Here is a 17,770-nt window from a genome sequence, read left to right as displayed (position 1 = left end):
AGAGCCAGGATCTGAGCCTGGGGCTCACCTGACACCAAAGCCTGTGCTCTGAGCCCTGCGCTCTGAAGTCTGTGCAGTAGAATCTCAGTGTCTTTCTGGCAAAGTACTGCAGTCTTGTGAGGGTCTGAAGGGTTAAGCATGGCAAGTCCTTAGCATGATGCTTGAAACACAGTAGCCCCTCAGAGCTTGTTCCTTCCATTAGCATTAGTTAACAAGTTCACTTTTTAAATCAATTTGCTTCCTTCCTTTACTTATTTTATTTTATTTTTTGTTTTTTTTTTTGAGATAGGGTCTCGCTATGCAGTTCAGGCTGGCCTTGAGCTCACTTTGTAGCCCACACAGCCTGGTCTCGAACTTGCAATGATCAGCCTCCTGAGTGCTGGGTTTACAGGCGTGTGCCACTATGCCTGGCAATTTTTTTTTTTTATTTTAAAGAAAGGAAAATTAAACACTAAAAACAATGGTATAACATTTCAAGACAAGATTGTAGGAGAGGGGTCGAGGATATAGCTCAGCAGCGCACTGGCTACCTGGCCAGTGTGAGGTCCTGAGTTTGATTTTCAGTACCAAAAAAAAAAAAAAATTGTATGATAGTAACAATGCTTAGTACATTGTATATTGTTATCTTTAAGGTAGTTGCTCCTATTACAAGATATAGGCATGAAAAACTGATCAAACAATATAGGCATAAACCCTTCAATAAGCGAATAGCAATTAGTAGTATAACTATCTCAACTACCTTGTGTGTGCCTGTCTTTATTTATCTATTTTTCCTATGCCAAGTTACTGCAATCCACACAAGAGAGGTGTATTTTCCTGCTAGTCTTCTTTATACTTAGGGGAAATAAAGGAAGTCTACTGTTCTCTAGGGTCATATTAAGACCTTGGTAGAACATTCCAGACCAGAGAGGGAAAGCTTACTCATGTAATACTTCCCCGGCTTGATCGGACATACACACCACCGTGCTCTCTTGTCTCTGGAACCCCACAGGGACTCCTGTTTTGCAGGAGTCAGGAGAATCAACTTACTAGCTTTTGAGTTCTCCCTTTACCTTGTTCAACCCATGGGAAGCTGTGGACCTCTTGAGCCCCCATTAGCTTCACATGGGGGTCCCCTGACAGACACCCAAGGTTCAGAGGGCTCCTGCTCATTGCTCCCTCCTTCCCAGGGAGACCCCAAGTTCTGCACCTGACAGCTTTCTATCCTAAAGCAAATGTGAAGAAGTGCAAACATTATCGGTGACCTTCCGGGGTTCCTACTTCCACCCTTTCATAAGGAAAGGAACAACGTACAGTGTCTCCGTGTACTGAGCCCAGTGCCTGTGTGAGCCTCTGGGGAGATGGGGAGCAAGACACTGCACACTGCTGTCTGGAAACATGAGCTAACGAGGGAGAGAGGTACCAAATCCACAGTGATGCACAAAGCCAAGCCACTCGCATGCGAGCCTAGCACCGCACAGAGCACAAGGACGGCACCTCCGTTCCTGTGGCCAGGGAGGCTCCCGTGGCCAGGTCTCTCTCCTGCCACTCCCCACGTCCACACCACACGTCAGCCTGACCAACCACCTTCCTCTGCACACTGCCTTGCTCTCTCGTCTCTAGAATCCCACACGCCACAGAAGTTCTTCTCTAGAATTTATTCCCTTGGTTGAAGCCTGTCCGGCTTAGGCTTCACCTCTGTGGGCTCAGCACCCTTCTTCCTACATCCTGCCCTTCCTAGGTATTTCCTCTGCACCTAGCTCAGCATCCTAGGATCACCATCCAGTGCTGGCCTCCCCACTGATCTGAGGTTTGTACCAGAGGCAAGGCCAGACCTGGAGAAAGACCAACTTACAGCTGAAAGGTGAGGGACAGAGTGGCAGGTATGCAAGTGACCGTGGTGGCCAATGGGTGGCACAGTGCCTGTGGGTTTTGCAAAAAAGGCCCTGTTTATAAACCTCCTTCTCAGGACCAAATTTCCCTCCTCCCTTCGAAGTATCCTTGCAGGACTCATATCCTCCCTGACGTGCCATGGTCCAAGCCCTGAGTGTGGGGCCTTAGGAGGCTGAACCACAGACAGAGCTAGGTCGAGGTGGCTTCTAGCCCGTGGCCTCTGGGCAGGGGGGTCCAGCATCCAGAGGGGCCTGTGGAAGGAAGTGAGCCCTGTACCCACTGCTTGATCCTGAGAGGCCAGAGAGCTGCCCGGGTCACACAGCAGCCAGCCAAGCTCAGGCTGGGGTTTCCTGCTTCCCAAGGGCTTTCAATGATACCAGGGAAAAGAACAAGGGAGAGAAGACTCTGTTGTCTATTGCACTGATTTTATTCTGAAATGGAATAAGGCTGTGACGTGTTTGCTTTAGAAGACAGACATATTGTAAAATTAATTGAAAAATCAGTGTCTCTACGTCTGCATCCTATTTAAATATTTCCCCACAAATACAAATTGTAGTGAAGGAGTAAGAGTATAGGCACCAGAGCTTGACTCTGGGTACGAATTTCAGATACACCAATCCGTAGCCCCGTGACCCTGCACAGGTTCTTACTGAGCCTTCTCCGAAACTGAGGATAATAAAGATGCCTGTTCTGGGTTTAAATGAGAGAAATCAAAACAAATACGGAGTACCGTGATCTAGACACCACGGCCACTCCCTAACGATAGCTGCTATCATGATTATCACCTCTTCAGTTCCGTTTATTTATAGGATTTTTTCCTGTCATGAATAAGGCTGCAATGAACACTTTCAAATCCCAACTCATGAGGTTCCACACTGCCAAGTCAAGGAACGGATGCAGATCCAAGCATCAAATTCAGCACGGCACACATCTGGCGTCCAAATCTCCTATCCCTTCACCCTCACATCTTTCCTCGCGGCCACTTTTCTTTACACTCGCACTTCTGTTTCTGCATCTCCTGCTGCCTCCAGCACTCACTCTCCTCGGCCTCCCTGGTGGATCTGCCCAGCCCCCATCCGCGGGTCATTCCAAAAGGTCATTTATTTTGGTAGTGTTTCCCTCGAAGAAAGCTCTGACTGCCTGATACATTCCATTCCAACTTCTCTCCAAACTCCAATTCGACACACTAAATACAGCAGCCAGCCAAACCAAACTTATTTTTCAAGTATTGAATCTGGATCTAATCCCAAAAGTCAGAAGTTAAATCTTAGCCGGGCATGGTGGCACATATCTCTAACCCCAGTACTCAGGAGGTTGAGGCAGGAGGACTGCCATGAGTTCAAGGCCAGCCTGGACTACATAGTGAGTTCAAAATCAGCCTGAGCTACACAGCAAGACCCTATCTGAAAAAAACCAAAAAATACACAACAACAATAACAACAAAGAAATTAAAGCTTGGGGTGGGGGGATTTCTATTCCCTCTTTAGAAACAAAAATTTAAAATTAGAGGTAACATTATTCTTGTTCTTATTCTCAGCGCATTTTTAAAGCATGATTCAAACAATAATTAGAACCGTTTGCACTCACCAAGGATAGAAACTTGTACAAATGTATTTTCGGTACACAGCAATGCCCGCAGAAGCAATTCCAATCATTAGCTCTAAATTGTGCAGGTCCTGTAAGAAGGAAAACATCAGGCTCACAGCGTGTCACAGTCACGCCTGGGCCCCCGGCAACATTAGAACACCCTTGCTTTTGTAAATAACAACATGTACTAGTTCTAAAGGGGAAAATATTACTGAACAGAGGCAATCACCTTCACATAGCAGCTACTTAAATCCAAGCACTTAGCCCTAAATCCTTCTAAACCGAATACAGAAACACACACACACAGAGCCTATCTGAAAATGTGGTTTAGAAAGTTGCCAGATAAATCCACTCATTCCACACAATCACTTAAAAAGACACTCAGTTTTAAATGCTCAACACTTAGCATCTGAGAGCCATGTTAAGACCAGAGAGGCCTCTTCTCTGCACAGCTTTGTATAAATCTCCACTCCCGTTACTGAAAAGGCTGCAGTTACTATGATATGATGATGAAAAATGACAAGTGACCCTAAATGAAATTAAGACGTACATGTTGTTTATAAATCCAATATGCGCACATTTCCTAAGAGTCCATGTGCTGGGCATTGCTGTAGACACTGAAGGTACAGAAAGAAAGCAGAGCTCTCAGGCTGTTTTAAACCCACTGAAGTATAAGCAATAAAATTTAAAAATAAATCAGTTCCTTCCCTGAGTCACATACATTTCTGTTTTCCAGCCAGATACTTGCAATTACAAAGGGGCTGAGTCTGAGTTGGTTACACCTGAGAGCCTCTGGCCTGCCACCTACCAGCCACGCTACTTTGGGCCCAGAAGGGCCTCAAGATTTTTCCTTTTGCACAATAAAGATTATAGAACCCACCTTGAAGAGCTTTTAATCAGGCTGAAATTAAGAGAATCTAAGAACCTAGAACAGAGCTTGGCATATGGAGCTTCTAGAACAGGGTCTGGTGTGTAGGCGGTACAATAAATGTTCATTCCCGTTTGCTGCGGGACGAACCATTTATGAGCAGCAATGTAAACAAGGGGAGTTAGAGAAACTGGCTGGGGAAACAGTGTTGACATGGTAGAAGTCCACAGAGATTCATGACAGGAACCCAATGAAGTCATGTGCTTAAAGCAAAGCCAGATTGGCACAGTGCAGAACAGAGTTGCCTTTAAACATGATACCTGCAATCACGGTACAAGGAAAGAACAAATCAGCAGAGGTAACAAAAACAGAGTGAATACGGGAATAAATGAATGGTTTCATGGGCCAAGGACTGGGTCTCAAGTCTCATAATCCCATGATTTTCCAGTGTCCGTTAGACAGCTAATCCTCTGAGCCCTGAAGGGTCATTCTTCTGACAGTCCTTGAGGTGGAGAAGGCACAGATCAACTCAGACACATACAAAGTCTCATTTCACCACTGAGTAAGTTCTCCGAAACATTCTACTGGAGCTGAAGCATTTGCAAATGGAATAAAAGCAGTGAAATCGTGAAGTTGGTATTCTGTATGACTCAATATATTTTTCCTGCTTTGCTACCTACACTGTACCATGCCCACCTTGCAGGACTGTTATGATACTGAAGTGAGACATAATGAGAGAGTTTCTATAAACTGTAAAAATATTATCTAAAGTTTGGACTGTTATTCAACTTCCATGAACGTTAGCCCTCTCATTTATGAAATGGAGAAGATTAGAATACCAATTTGACAAGGTTTCTATGGCTTCTTAAGAAAGCCACTGGAACAAGGCTAGTACTTGGTGTTCAAATAATATTTGTTTCCTTTGGAGTCTGATGTGGGCCAGTGACAGGTAGAAGATGCCAGTGTGTCACTGCTGAAGGTCAGGCATAGTTAGGCAGTGCTGGGGCCCATGTACTGAAGTTACTACTTAAGTGCTGTATGACTTCTGTCAAGTCCTTGAGTATCAGTTTATCCATCTGTAAAATGGGGATAATGACAATATATAGCTTGTAGCATTACTAGGAGGAATACAAAATATTACTATATAGCGTAATAGAGAAATTTTCTCAGTACTGATATATTAGATATACTTTGCATTTTGTCTTTTCTTCTACAGTGATAAATATTAGTTAATTCTAATAAACCAGTCACAAACAATTTAAATATTTATTATTTTTCACAATCATTTTGCCACCATTTTCTTTTTCTTCTTCTTGTTTTTGCTGTTAAGAGGGATTGAGATACTCTATCACTGAGCTGCATCTTTAGCCTTTTTTTAACTTTTGAGACAGGGTCTCACTAATTCCCCAGGCTGGCCTGGAACTCATGACCCTCCTGCCTCAGCTTCCCAAGTAGCTGAGATTATGTGTGTGCGCATCACTTTGCCCAGGCAGCACTAATTTTTTTGGTTAAGCTACCATAATTAAGTAACTAATTTGAGCAGTGCTTGAGATTAAGTAGTAAAAACCTTGTCTCACCAAACTGTCACTTGAAAAATGGATCTATACACATTTTTTTTTGCCTGTTTAGCCATACTACGGAATAGTCTTAGAAAAACTACATGTTTCTAGACTTTTGACCTCTTAAAAGGAAAAAACCTTCAAGTACAATGACAAATGTTAAAAAAGTAATTGGATAAGTGACCAACAAAATTCAATATTAGTTAAACACTGCAAATATTTTTTAAAAGATCTTGTGCTTCGTAATGGGAAAGAAATAGTACCATCAAAGAAGTTTTCAAGCTTTTATAATTTAAAAGTTAAATTAAAAAAAAACTGAACTGAAGGATACATACCCTGCCACTGTGCAGCTCCACTCCATAGAAATCGAGGGTCCGAGCTATGTTGATGTAGCACGATTCTGCTTCTGATTGCTTTAGCCCACTATGGAAGACAAGACAAAACGCAAAGTACACCTAATAAATAGGGAATATTAACAACTTTCACACATTAAAAAAATAGACAGAATATGATCACATTACTCAAAGGTTACTTAAATGCTTTCTGTTACTTCTCTTAAGCAATCTAATCCTAAATTCTAGTGAACCAGGTTTTTCTTCTTGTTCTTCAGGCAAGAAGACTATCGCCTTTCATAGCTCCTACTCTAGCCATTCTAAATCGAACAATTAACAGGTAATCTTCAGGGCTTTCTGCTTTTGTCTATTCTTTCTGCAGTGGCACAAACTTCAAACACCACTGGCCCTGTCCTATTTTAGGACGTTGACTTCTGCTAGAGGAGTAATTCTGGGAGAGAGGATTGGCAGTGTCTTCTTAGAAGGTACACTGGTCGCTTGCCCTTTGTTTTTATGGCCTTCCCAAGAAGAGAGCGGTCCCCTGAGAGCTGGCCTCCTGGGTCAGCGTGCACCTTATCTGACATGAACAGCTGTCACAGTAGCTTTGAGTTGGATGGGAAAGGGAAGAGAAGGCAGGTCCTGGGCACATTTGTGGGAGGTGAGGCTCGCCCAAGGCAGCTGCAAAAGCCTGGCACTCCCTGTGTGGAAGAAAGCAGTTTTCTCCAACTGAACCCAGCCTGTTGGACTACCTGCCCACTTATCTGTTTATTCCACAATTTCTTAAGGACTGGCCTGCTTTACAAAATGTGGGAAACTGCTAAAAAGTTTCCCCAGTGGGGTCAGTTTGGGGGACAATCAGATTTCGAAGCTGGCCTTTCCTTCACGCATTAACCAATTTCAATGACATCCCGGGAAGGAAAACAGCAGCCAGGTCCCTCAGTGCCTACTGGATTTTACACTTCACAGAAAAGCCAGTTATACAAATATACCTGCCACCCTCAGAGCTCAAAGGTTTGAAAGCCCCTGACATCTTGAAAGGATCGTGAGCGAAAGGAAGGAGAAGCAACATCAAACGCAGGGGGCTGCGATGTCTGAAAATACCTGCCTTGAGCTTCCGAAGTAGGCCACCCGAGCCCCCTCACCTGTGCTGCTCGTGGAGAGATTCCACCTTGGTCAAGAAGTCATCGTTCTGATCTGGTATGAACTGGCTGTCTGCAAGGTAGCCTGGGTGATGTACGGAAGAATTAAAGTCTCCAAAATGAGCTGTTTGGACAGAACAAGGGGAAAACTGTAGTCACTTTTGTTTTTTTAACATGGTCTCCATCTGCAAGCATCTACAGCACTGCCAGGAAAACATGAACTGGAAATACTCTTGGGGTAAGTTCAGGATTGCAGTATCTCCTCTGAATCTTCACTTGTGCGGGCTAAATACGAGCACATAGGAGCCACCTGCTCCTCACACTCCCTGACGACTCCCAGCAGACCCTGTGAGATGGTGTTAGCAACCAGGTTTGATACCTCTAGAGAAGGTAAGAGAATGCCAGGCACTATGTAGGCTCCATCATGCCCCAAGTTACTATAGTACCATACCAAGTAGCTCTACAAACAATGGGTAGGGAGCTGGGCATTGTGGCGCAGGCCTCTAATCCCAGCACTCTGTGAGGCTGAGGCAGGAGGATTCTCAGTTTAAGGGCAGCATGGGCAATTTAGCAAGAGTCTTCCTCAAAATAAAATAAAAAAGGGGTAAGGGTGTAGCTCAGTGGTAGAGTGCTTGTCTAGCAGATGTGAGGTCCTGGATTCAGTCTCCAACACTGGTGGAAAAAAAAAAAAGAGGGGCTGGGGATTTAGCTCAGTGGCACAGCGCCTGCCTGGCAAGCACAAGGTCGTGAGTTTGATTCCCGGTACTGGAAAAAAAGCCAAAAAACCAAAAAATTAAAAATTAAAAAAGAAAAAGAAAGAAAAGAAAAGAGAAGAAAATATGTATAGAAAGGAAATCAATGCCAACTTGACCCACACCCTGGGATCAGGGAGGTGTATAAGAGATCAAAAGACAGGAGACAGATGCTGGGATTGTTAGGGGAATCATGTAGGGAACCTGCAGATACAGGAGGAAGAGGAGCAGGGGCATTATGGAAGGACTGATTTCTAGATGAGCTCCTGGACCAAGCCATTCTTCTCCTTTGATTTCCTTCACCTCTTGCTGTAAACTGTTGGTGTCTACGATATGACAGGTATTCTTGAGAGTTATACAGTGCCCAGTCCACACAAGCAAACCTAGCTGCCCCAAGAACTCAAATGATTTGTATGTCTAGATGATGATGAGACTGGGAAAAGGACCCTGGGCAGGTTCTGGGGATAACATCTTCTCTTCTCCAAGACACAGTTCTATTTGTGTAAAAATAGGAGTGGAAAGATGATCCTGACCTCTGAGGTGTTCTTTCTTGCACTGAACCACAGGCCTCCTGCATGCTAGGTGAGCGCTCTTCCAACTGAGCTGCAAGTACTTCCATCCCTTGAGCTGTGATGGGCAGCTGATCTCATATTCTATTTTCTTGACAAATAAAAAGGGACTCTATTTCAGCTCTTTCTCAAAAATTTTAACCTTGATCTTTCCAAGGGTTTTATTCAATTTCTTCCTGTGGTTGGCTTCAATGCCTGGGGGCTTTTGAGGACTCAGGATAATTTTGGAGCTGCAATTCAACACAGATTTCCAAATCAAACAACTCCTCTGTTACCAGGACAGAGTGTGGGGAAAGCCATGGCGATGCGCACAGCCAATCCCGGAAGGAAAGGGGATGAGCCAGGTGACCGCTTAGGTGAATTTCATCACAAAGTCAAAGGGGCAGGTGCCAGGGCTGCGTGTCCTTGTCTACGTCTACTCAGCCCCTTTCCCCCAGCTGCCCTCACAGTGCTGGTCTTGTAAATCTACAGCACCACAGAGGGATCTGCTTTCTCCTTACACTGTCTCTTGAGGGTACCCGATGTGGCAAGCAGCAGGGGCTCAGGGACTCAGATGCTCAGAACTGACCTGCAGAGAGGCTGCCAGAGAAGCTCAGGTGTGGACGGGGGAAATGGCAGGAAGCCAAGTGACCTACCCAGACTCTGTCAATGTTAGGCGAATGGGAATGTTAAGGCTGCGTGATGGAAGTACAAGTGTGGCAGATAAGTATGTGTGATCAAGTGTACAAGAGTACACTTCTGGAGAATCACCACCATTCTGGAGAACCGCCACCATTTTACAGGTGAGAAGCCTGAGATTCCCAGAAGTAATACCACATAAGCGGCAATGGAGAAGACCATTTAAACCGGGTGTGACTGTCTTCTTTCTAGCGTTCTTGCCTCTCAAACCCAAAGCTCTAGCTATGAACACCCAACTTGCCCTGACACAGGCTACTCAAGAGAGGAGCGCATCAGAATCACTTTGTTTAAACTCCTTATGTTAAAGGAGAGGAAATTGAGGTCCTAAGGAGAAAGGACCTACCCTTATCCCAGGGCCTTTTTAGCAGGGTCAAGACCAGAGCGCTGTTAGTGTCCCACTGCTCTCCCATCCTGTATGCCAGGTGGTGAGTGGCTGCTTGCCATTTGCTGATGTCCCCAAAGGCTAATTAAATGCTGCGAATGACTTTCTTGAGCCTAAAGGCTGTTGGTTCATTAGCTCATGAAGACCCTCTGGAATCCCAATTTGGTCATCCATCCTATTGGCAGTCACAACCCTGGTGCCGTTCTGAACTACAAGCTTTTGTCCTCAGCAGAGTAAAAGTCTGGAACTTAACATACAACCAATGAACCTTTCTGTGAAGCGATTTTCCCTTGGCATTTTAAGCAGCCATTCCGTGCAAAGCTCTCCATGCTAACCACTAGGGGGAAACAAAATTAAACAACCACACAAACATTTGCAAAACACTGGACTGTTTGCATATGTATTTCAATGATGCCATTCTACTTGATGCCTAAGATCACCCAGCAACGAGCAACGCTTTTGTCCACATGGAACAGATAAGAAAACTCAGAAAAAAGGGACCGGCCACTGCTGCTCAGCTGCTAAGTGGGAACTTAAACTCTGACCACAGTCCCTGCTCTTGTCTACTTACTTACTGTGATGCACCAAATTTCCCAGTAATGCATTTTCCTACTGGATGGGAAGCAGTACAGGCAAGTGTTAATTATAGCAGAAATAAATACGTAACTAGGTGCAAAGTACCTTGAATTTTAAGTTTCATGCTTTCTTTCGGCTGACAGATAATATTTGATGTTATGCAGCAAAGTGGGAGTCTGCCCCAGGTTCTCAAAGTACGGCATTCTGAGCTATCAAGCTGTTCTCTTGGGGGAATCTTTTACCTTCTATTATTCCAACTTGATCTCAGAGGCTCTTACTGTTGGTCATTTCTAGTATGCTTATACAACACATACACATTTCCAACATTTGTCTCATAAGCTTTTGAGACAAAAGCCATCAGCAATCTTCCACTATCATGTCTTTTGGGGACTTTACCTACAGATCATTTTATTTTTTATCTAATGAAAAAATGTACTTTTGATTAGCTGGTAGGACTTAAACACCCATCTCAGGACAACTGAGCAAAGTTTATCAGATAATATATAGGCATACTTTCTGACCCAGTAGTCTTGTATTTGAGATTTAACCTTATAGAACTATAACACGGAAGTATGCAAATGTATGCACTTATTTACTGAGGGTGGGGGACTATCAAGAGCTGGTACTTAAAACAGCTTGCTTGACAAGCCAGGATTGCGCTAGCATGTTGGCAATACTAAATTTTCACTAAAGCCAGCTTGCATTTTAGGTGCTAATAACTGTCTTTAGCCATTTTATCAGTGTTTTGCAGAGGAGACCTGACTCTAGGAATTTGGACAGAAAGTTTTAAATATGGTTCTTACATTTAACTCTGCTAAACAGAGTTGATTACTCACAATAGGAAATTTTTAAGAAACCTTTCTTAGGGGCAGACATGAAAATACACAAAGAGGTTAACACTTGCCAAGTACCAGCCACCATTCTAAGAGCTTCGTAGACAGTCATACATTTTACCTTCACTCAACTCTATGGAGCGCACACCGTTACATCCCACTTGACGGGAAGAAAGTGAGAGCTCAAGATCATGTAAGCATAAGAGTACGAGCCAAGACCCAGGTAACATGGCTTCAACCCATGCTCACACTGACTCAGTCAGGGATGGTCCAACAATAAACAATTTTCACTTACACATGGTTAAGGTTAGGGTGTTACTTAATTTGAACCAAGTGGCCACGTTGCAAGCTGTCACAATCTACTGTTGCCACCATTTTACAGGTGAGAAGCCTGAGATTCCCAGAAGTAATATCACATAAGCGGCCAATGGAGAAGACCATTTAAACCGGGTGTGACTGTCTTCTTTCTAGCGTTCTTACCTCTCAAACCCAAAGCTCTAGCTATGAACACCCAACTTGCTCTGTGATCTGAAAAAGCTCAATCTGCAGCTCAGGTGATCCACCAGGCAGAGCTTGGTCCACAAGGTCTAGAGGCTCACAAAGTACAGGTTGCTTGGTGACTATGCCATTTTCTACATGACTGCAACATGGCTGGGTCTGTTCCACATGTACCATAGGGAGATGGGAACTTTCAAATCCATGCAGGACCTGCCAAGAAATCCGAGTTTCCCACTGTGGAGGATAAAATGTAGGGGAGATGAAGACTAACACGGGGTTCTATCTACACAGGCTCACCGTGCAGTCGTCCACTCATCCCTAGCAGCGTCTTTCTCCCACTTCCTGGGCCCACACAGGTGGGCAGGTAAGCCACACATGCAGCTACCTGGCTCTTTTCTCTTGTTTCTGTTCTTTGCTGCCAAGGGAGGAGGCAGACTTGGAGCCACCTCAGTAAATCCCAGTACCCTTCTTTGGCTATTTGCTTCTTCTGAGGTGAGGAGGGCATGTATTTTGGCCAGTGCTTGCCCCAACACCTGCCCATCTTATCCTTAATTTTGTACCAAGTATTCAGCTAGGGAGTAACAGACCAAGATAACTCTGGGCTTATGGGAAGGTACCGGGAATTTCTTAAGTTTTGAGCTATGACATAGTTATTCAGTGTTAATATACTAGCATCACACAGCTAACTATGAAATGATACTCTACTTGCTTTTCATCTGACTACGCATTCTTTTAGGGTTAGTAACAACATACCCTTTTTACTATGCACAGTCAGCATCTACTATAGGACCTGACATGGAATACATAACGTTTTGCTGACTGATCAAGTAAATTTCAACTCTAGCTCAACCCACCTTTAATGGAAAATTCTATCTGGACTTAACTATCCCTAATGGTAGCTATTAGCCACATGTGGCCATTCCAAATGGAAACGTGCTCTAAGTGTAAAATCCAGGCTGATTTTCAAAGAATTAGTATGAAAACAAATGTTAAAAATTTCATTAATACTTTTCACAATTAATTATTTATTAAAACAGTATTTTGGATACATGGCTAAATAAATCATTAAAAATTAATCTCACCTATTTCATTTTACCTTCTTTAATGAGGATACTAGAAAATGGAACTACATATGCAGCTCTCACATTACATTTCCATTGGATGGTGCCGTTAATAGGCCCGCATATAATCCATTAGCTATAGTGAAATTCTAAAAATAAATTCATAAGATCTCAGGGGTGTTTTAGGCAGGCACCAAGCAGTAGGAGTGACTTCCAGCAAATTCCTTAACCTAGCTGGGTCTCGGTTTCCATGTTTATAAGAGGTGACCAGTATAAATATTGTCCCACTGGGGTTTGTATGGAGATCAAATCCAAATACCTGGGCAAAGGCTGTGGAAAATGCCATGGGTGATAGCTGCCTTCTGTTTTACAGACTCCCTCAGGAGAGAACGCCACAGTGGAGTTCATCCACTCTTGTCACCTGCACCACTTTCGTAAACCCAGTATCCCCAAGCTGGGACAGAGAAAATCAGAGCAAAAGTAGGGTTATCTGGGCAGCCAGAGACATGCTGCCCCCCAGGATTCCTGGGAAGGAGTGACTTGGTCAGTGGAAAATACATCTCAATACACTGGTCAGAATGATCTGTTCACCCAGAACAACACTCCCTTCGTGACTTACATTGTACTGCATAGGAAGCCAGAACCACTGCTGAATTCAGGGGGCAGGTTAACCTGTCACGAGAAACACACATTAGCAAAGCCACGAGAACCAGCAAGAGCCCAAAATGCCTACAGATAGATCACAGGTTACCCAAGTCTTTCTTTTCTTGGCAATCATTAAAGAACATGAATTGTAAGTAAAGCTACTCTACGACACAAATCGATCTCAAATAATAAAGCAAATGTAATACACTAAGGAGCTTTCAAAAGTAACTTTTTCATATCTAAAGTAACATACATCCCAAATGCCATGAAGTTAAGGGCATTGGCCAGTATCTGACTGGGCAAGAAAGGTCAGGCCCACAGCTCTGAGAGGAACAAAACCAGATTCTTACATCAATGAGCAGCCTTCAAGTCGTTCTGGTAAAGACTTGACACTGTGCAGGGCTCTCTACATCCCCGAGTCCTAGGACTTCGCGACTCTCGGTTACGTCCTTTCTGGACTAGTGACATCCTCTTAAAAGGGAAAAGTGGGCAAGTATCTTGAATTTTAACACTTAATTCCTTAATTTAATTGAATATAATGACTTAAGATTCTTACATGATTTACCCTCCTGAAGATCTGCAGGCTTCGACCATCTATCTGCCTCTCTTAGGCTTCTATCATCTACCATAAATCCAGAGTTGGGGTGGACTTTTCTAAACTGTCCTCCCAAACACCCCGCTTCTCCCAATGACTCCACCCATGTTAGTCACATTTCAAATCCTCTAAATGCTTCCCTTTCTCCCCTCAACCTTGACTTCATGTTCTTCCCAGGAGCTCTGCCAGCAGAGAAGGAGCAGGGCTCCCCGATGGGTACAAGAATGGGCAGGGAAAAGGCAGGGAACGCTTAATATCAACACCGGGAGATATGGAGATTTTAAAGTACCTTCTCAGAATTCAGTTCAGAAGTGGAAAAAAATGCAGTTTCCATGGCAGCCCATGGAGTTCCCAGGATGTGACCTGTCGCACTTGCTAACTAATCTGTTTGGCCTTTCAGAGTTCCGCTTCTTGTCCATTTCCCTACTTGGAGAGTGAGACTGAAAGCGAAAGCTCCTGAGTTCCTTGCCTTACTAGACCAGCACAGCTCAGTGCCTTGCTATTAGCAGTTATTCGCAAAACATCCGCAGAAAAAATAATCAACTGCATAGGGACAGAACAAGTTTCTATGGCTACAATGGGCATCCAGGACCCAGGGCAGGGAAATTTCACCCTAGAGTTATCTAAAAGGTAAGAAGGCTGCCTCGTGGCAGAAGGAGCTCCTCATCCCTGGGGGTAATCAGGCAGATGCTCAAAGGCTGAATGTGGGCAGTGGAGACCACAGCTGCCACAGGCTTTCAGGAGCTCTGTTTGCAAATATGGGCTGGAAAAGTATCTGTGGTTAAGACTGGGATACGCCAGAACTAGGGTAGGACAGTCAGGAGGTGGCTCTCCCTGGGCACAGAAAAGATAACCCTCACAAAGGGGGTGGATGGGCTAAGTTATGAGGATTCTACAATTCTACAACTGCTAACAGCCTAGAGGCCTGGCAATCCTATTTTTATAACGAGTTCTTGTTTCTTCCTCCTCACCCCTTTCCTCAAATATCCTCTCCTATGCCCCCCAAATCTCAGCCTGCATGTCTGCATTGCTTCCCCCAGGGCAGTTTATTTCCCACCCACTTGGACCAAAACCTCGGTCCTCCTTTGTGTATACTGACATAATCTCTGCAGATGTGGTCTTGCTATATCCTTCTTGCTTTTAAAAACTTCAGGCGCTTTGCTCTACTCTACTCTACCTGGTGAATGCAAAAGGTGCCTGCATTTGACATGAAAAACCCTTGCTTGTTCTTCCGCAGGCCACAGAAATGTAGTTACCAGCTGTTTCTGTATGAGTGTGTATGTGGGTATGCGCACACGTGTGCACCCACATGCACGAGGAAGAGGGGGTGATGTGTCTTCTCACTGCCCTGAGAAATCTAATTCCTCTCCTCTCTACCGTACCGGATGCTGGCCTCTACCAGCAACCCAGAGACTTTTCCAGCCCACAAGGGCAGAAGCAGAGCCTGAAATCCTACATTAACTGTGGTCTCCAGTGCCCGTATTGGGCCTAATTGCCTCTGGTTTCCTGTCTCATTTCCCAAGCAGACTGCCAGCTCCCGCATGATCCATAGCACGCTGGTAGGCTCTGATGACCCTCTTCAACAGAACTACACTAACAAGAGGAAGGGGCGCGCTGAGAATGGAAATGAAACTGGCTGTTCCACCAGTCTGCCCGCTGCAGCTTCTTCCATGAGTCAAGAAATACAAAGGATCTGGAGGAGGCTCCAAGACCATGGGCTTAGAATTTCACTTCCCTTTCTAGGGTATCAGTGGATGCTTCTCAACCCTGGAGAAAGTGTGGATATGAAAGAAGAGGCTCCTGTCTTTGAGGAAGGACCTTCCCAGGGAAAAGCTACCACTGACAGGAACTGAAGGGCCAGAAGAAGGCCCCAAGCAGGACCAGGAAGCCTCACTGAATGAAGCCCGCTTTACATGCTGGATCTCTCTCCCTTCCAAATTTTACAGGTCTTTACCAGATAGTTTATCAATCCTCAGCTTCTAAGCCAAGACTGAGGTGAAAAACAGATGTCCAAAGCCTAATGTCTTTTTTTCAACATCCAGTCTTTGTTTAGATTTAATACGGTTGCCAGAAATGCATGCTCATTAGATTAAAACCAGGAAATCTGGCCAGCTTGATAGGAAGAGAAAAATGCAAAAGTCTCATTACCTTCCTTCACAAATATCCATCTTCAGTTGTAAGAAATACAAGTGCCTATGAAACAATTATTTTCATTAATTCATGTGCAACTAGAACAGGCAAGAAAAAAAATCATTCTTTTTTTTTTTTTGATGAGTGAAGGACAAGACCTGTACATCTGAGAAACAAAATACATCAAATATAATTTTACAAATTTTAAATGGTATTAGACACTATTTTGTACACAGGGCTCACAATGACCGCTCATGTTGATACCCTTCGTCTCCACTAGCTGGGGCAGTTTTCAACCAGTGCTGGCTGAGCAGGAATGGATGAGAGGAAGTAGCCTGCCTACCATCTTTGATGCTGCTGGTACTGCTGCCAGTGGGCGCCCTGGCCCCAGCCTGGGCCTTCCTAATCAGGCACTGGGGGATCCACGGGCACTCTGCACAAGCAGCAACCCATAAAGCCAGGACACTGCTCTGAACATTATGCCAGCATTTGCATACCCACGTTCCCTCTGCAGGAAGCTGCTAAGAGGAGGAAGGGCTGTGAAGATACCTCCTTGGTTGGGGTTTTTTGCTGTGTCCCAGGAACTGTGGGTGCTGGAACAGAGGCATAAACATCAGGACACCAGAAGTTGACAGGACCTCCAAGATGCATGCTGCACTGGCCTATGAGTGACCGGCAGGTGCAAATTCAAAGCCCCGGGCCTATTTTGTGAGCCACTCATTACAGGCCCAGGCTGTGAGGCTGCACTGTTGCCCTGGGACAGATGGGAAAAAGGAGGCCAGCACCAACTCTGTGCGGACTATGAAGTATCTGGAGACATTTATATTTAGGGACACTTGCCTGCTAGTTCCCACTCTCTGAAAACCCAGATTCAAATAGAATAGACATTCCACAGTCTGGGCAGGAGGACAAAAGGGAAACCTCTTGAAATCTAATACAGACATGGCAAAAGTACACAGGGGCAGGAGACAGGTCATTTTGGCAATTTAAACAAATCACTGTCGTATCTTCTCGGATTGACAAAGGTCATGGGGGAGGCTTTTTGAGACCTGAATGCCTCAAACAGTATTCCAATATCATAAATGCAGTTCTGGGCCATGTACCTGGTACTCTGTAATTTCTTGTTTTTAGCCTCCTAGTGACAGTGAGGTAGGTACCACCATCTCTTTTTTGTTACAGATGAGAAAACTGATTGCTCCAGATATGTGGGGTCAGCTATGTCTTCTTTTAACTTAGACACTTACGACAAAAGTCTCAGTATGCTACAATTTATCATACATTTAATGACTAAAATATTTAGGACACATGTCATAATTCTGCTAATACTTCAATTATAGTTAACACCTACATGTAAGGTATTGAGAGATGATACTGCATACGTGTGTTGATTCATACCCATTTGATTTTGGAATCTCTTTTCCACCTAGGGAACATAATCTGTCCTTTCTAGTTTGTTTCTATGTTTATCCAAGTTGACATTCAACTAGAATTAAGTGTTCTCTCCTGCTACAATAATACTGAGAGATAGAAGAGAGGAGAGTGTTACAGATAATCCACTGGTAAACCTGGGCTTTCACTGAAGAGCCCAACTAATCAGGATATTTTCCTAGGGATATAAATGAGAACCAGAACCTGGAGATCACCAGTCACCAAATGCCACCTTGTCATACACTGAGGAAAGTTTCTGAGTCAAC

At 44.3% G+C, this 17,770-nt stretch overlaps 1 protein-coding gene across 1 annotated transcript in view; it reads right to left on the bottom strand.

The window, feature by feature from the left end:
• Positions 1-17,770, bottom strand: part of Ptpn3 (protein tyrosine phosphatase, non-receptor type 3) — a gene marked incomplete at its 5' end in the record, with an annotated part of 84,757 nt that overhangs the window by 54,755 nt on the left and 12,232 nt on the right. Inside the window, 5 exon segments of the mRNA XM_013513248.1 lie at positions 3,460-3,548; positions 6,222-6,309; positions 7,361-7,481; positions 13,326-13,378; positions 16,095-16,139. Of these exon segments, the coding sequence (XP_013368702.1) occupies positions 3,460-3,548; positions 6,222-6,309; positions 7,361-7,481; positions 13,326-13,378; positions 16,095-16,139 (396 nt within the window).

The sequence above is a fragment of the Chinchilla lanigera genome, unplaced genomic scaffold (assembly GCF_000276665.1).
Source record: "Chinchilla lanigera isolate Chin_1 unplaced genomic scaffold, ChiLan1.0 scaffold00018, whole genome shotgun sequence".
Taxonomy (NCBI): Eukaryota; Metazoa; Chordata; class Mammalia; order Rodentia; family Chinchillidae; genus Chinchilla; species Chinchilla lanigera.
This window is presented reverse-complemented; position numbering and strand designations above follow the sequence as displayed.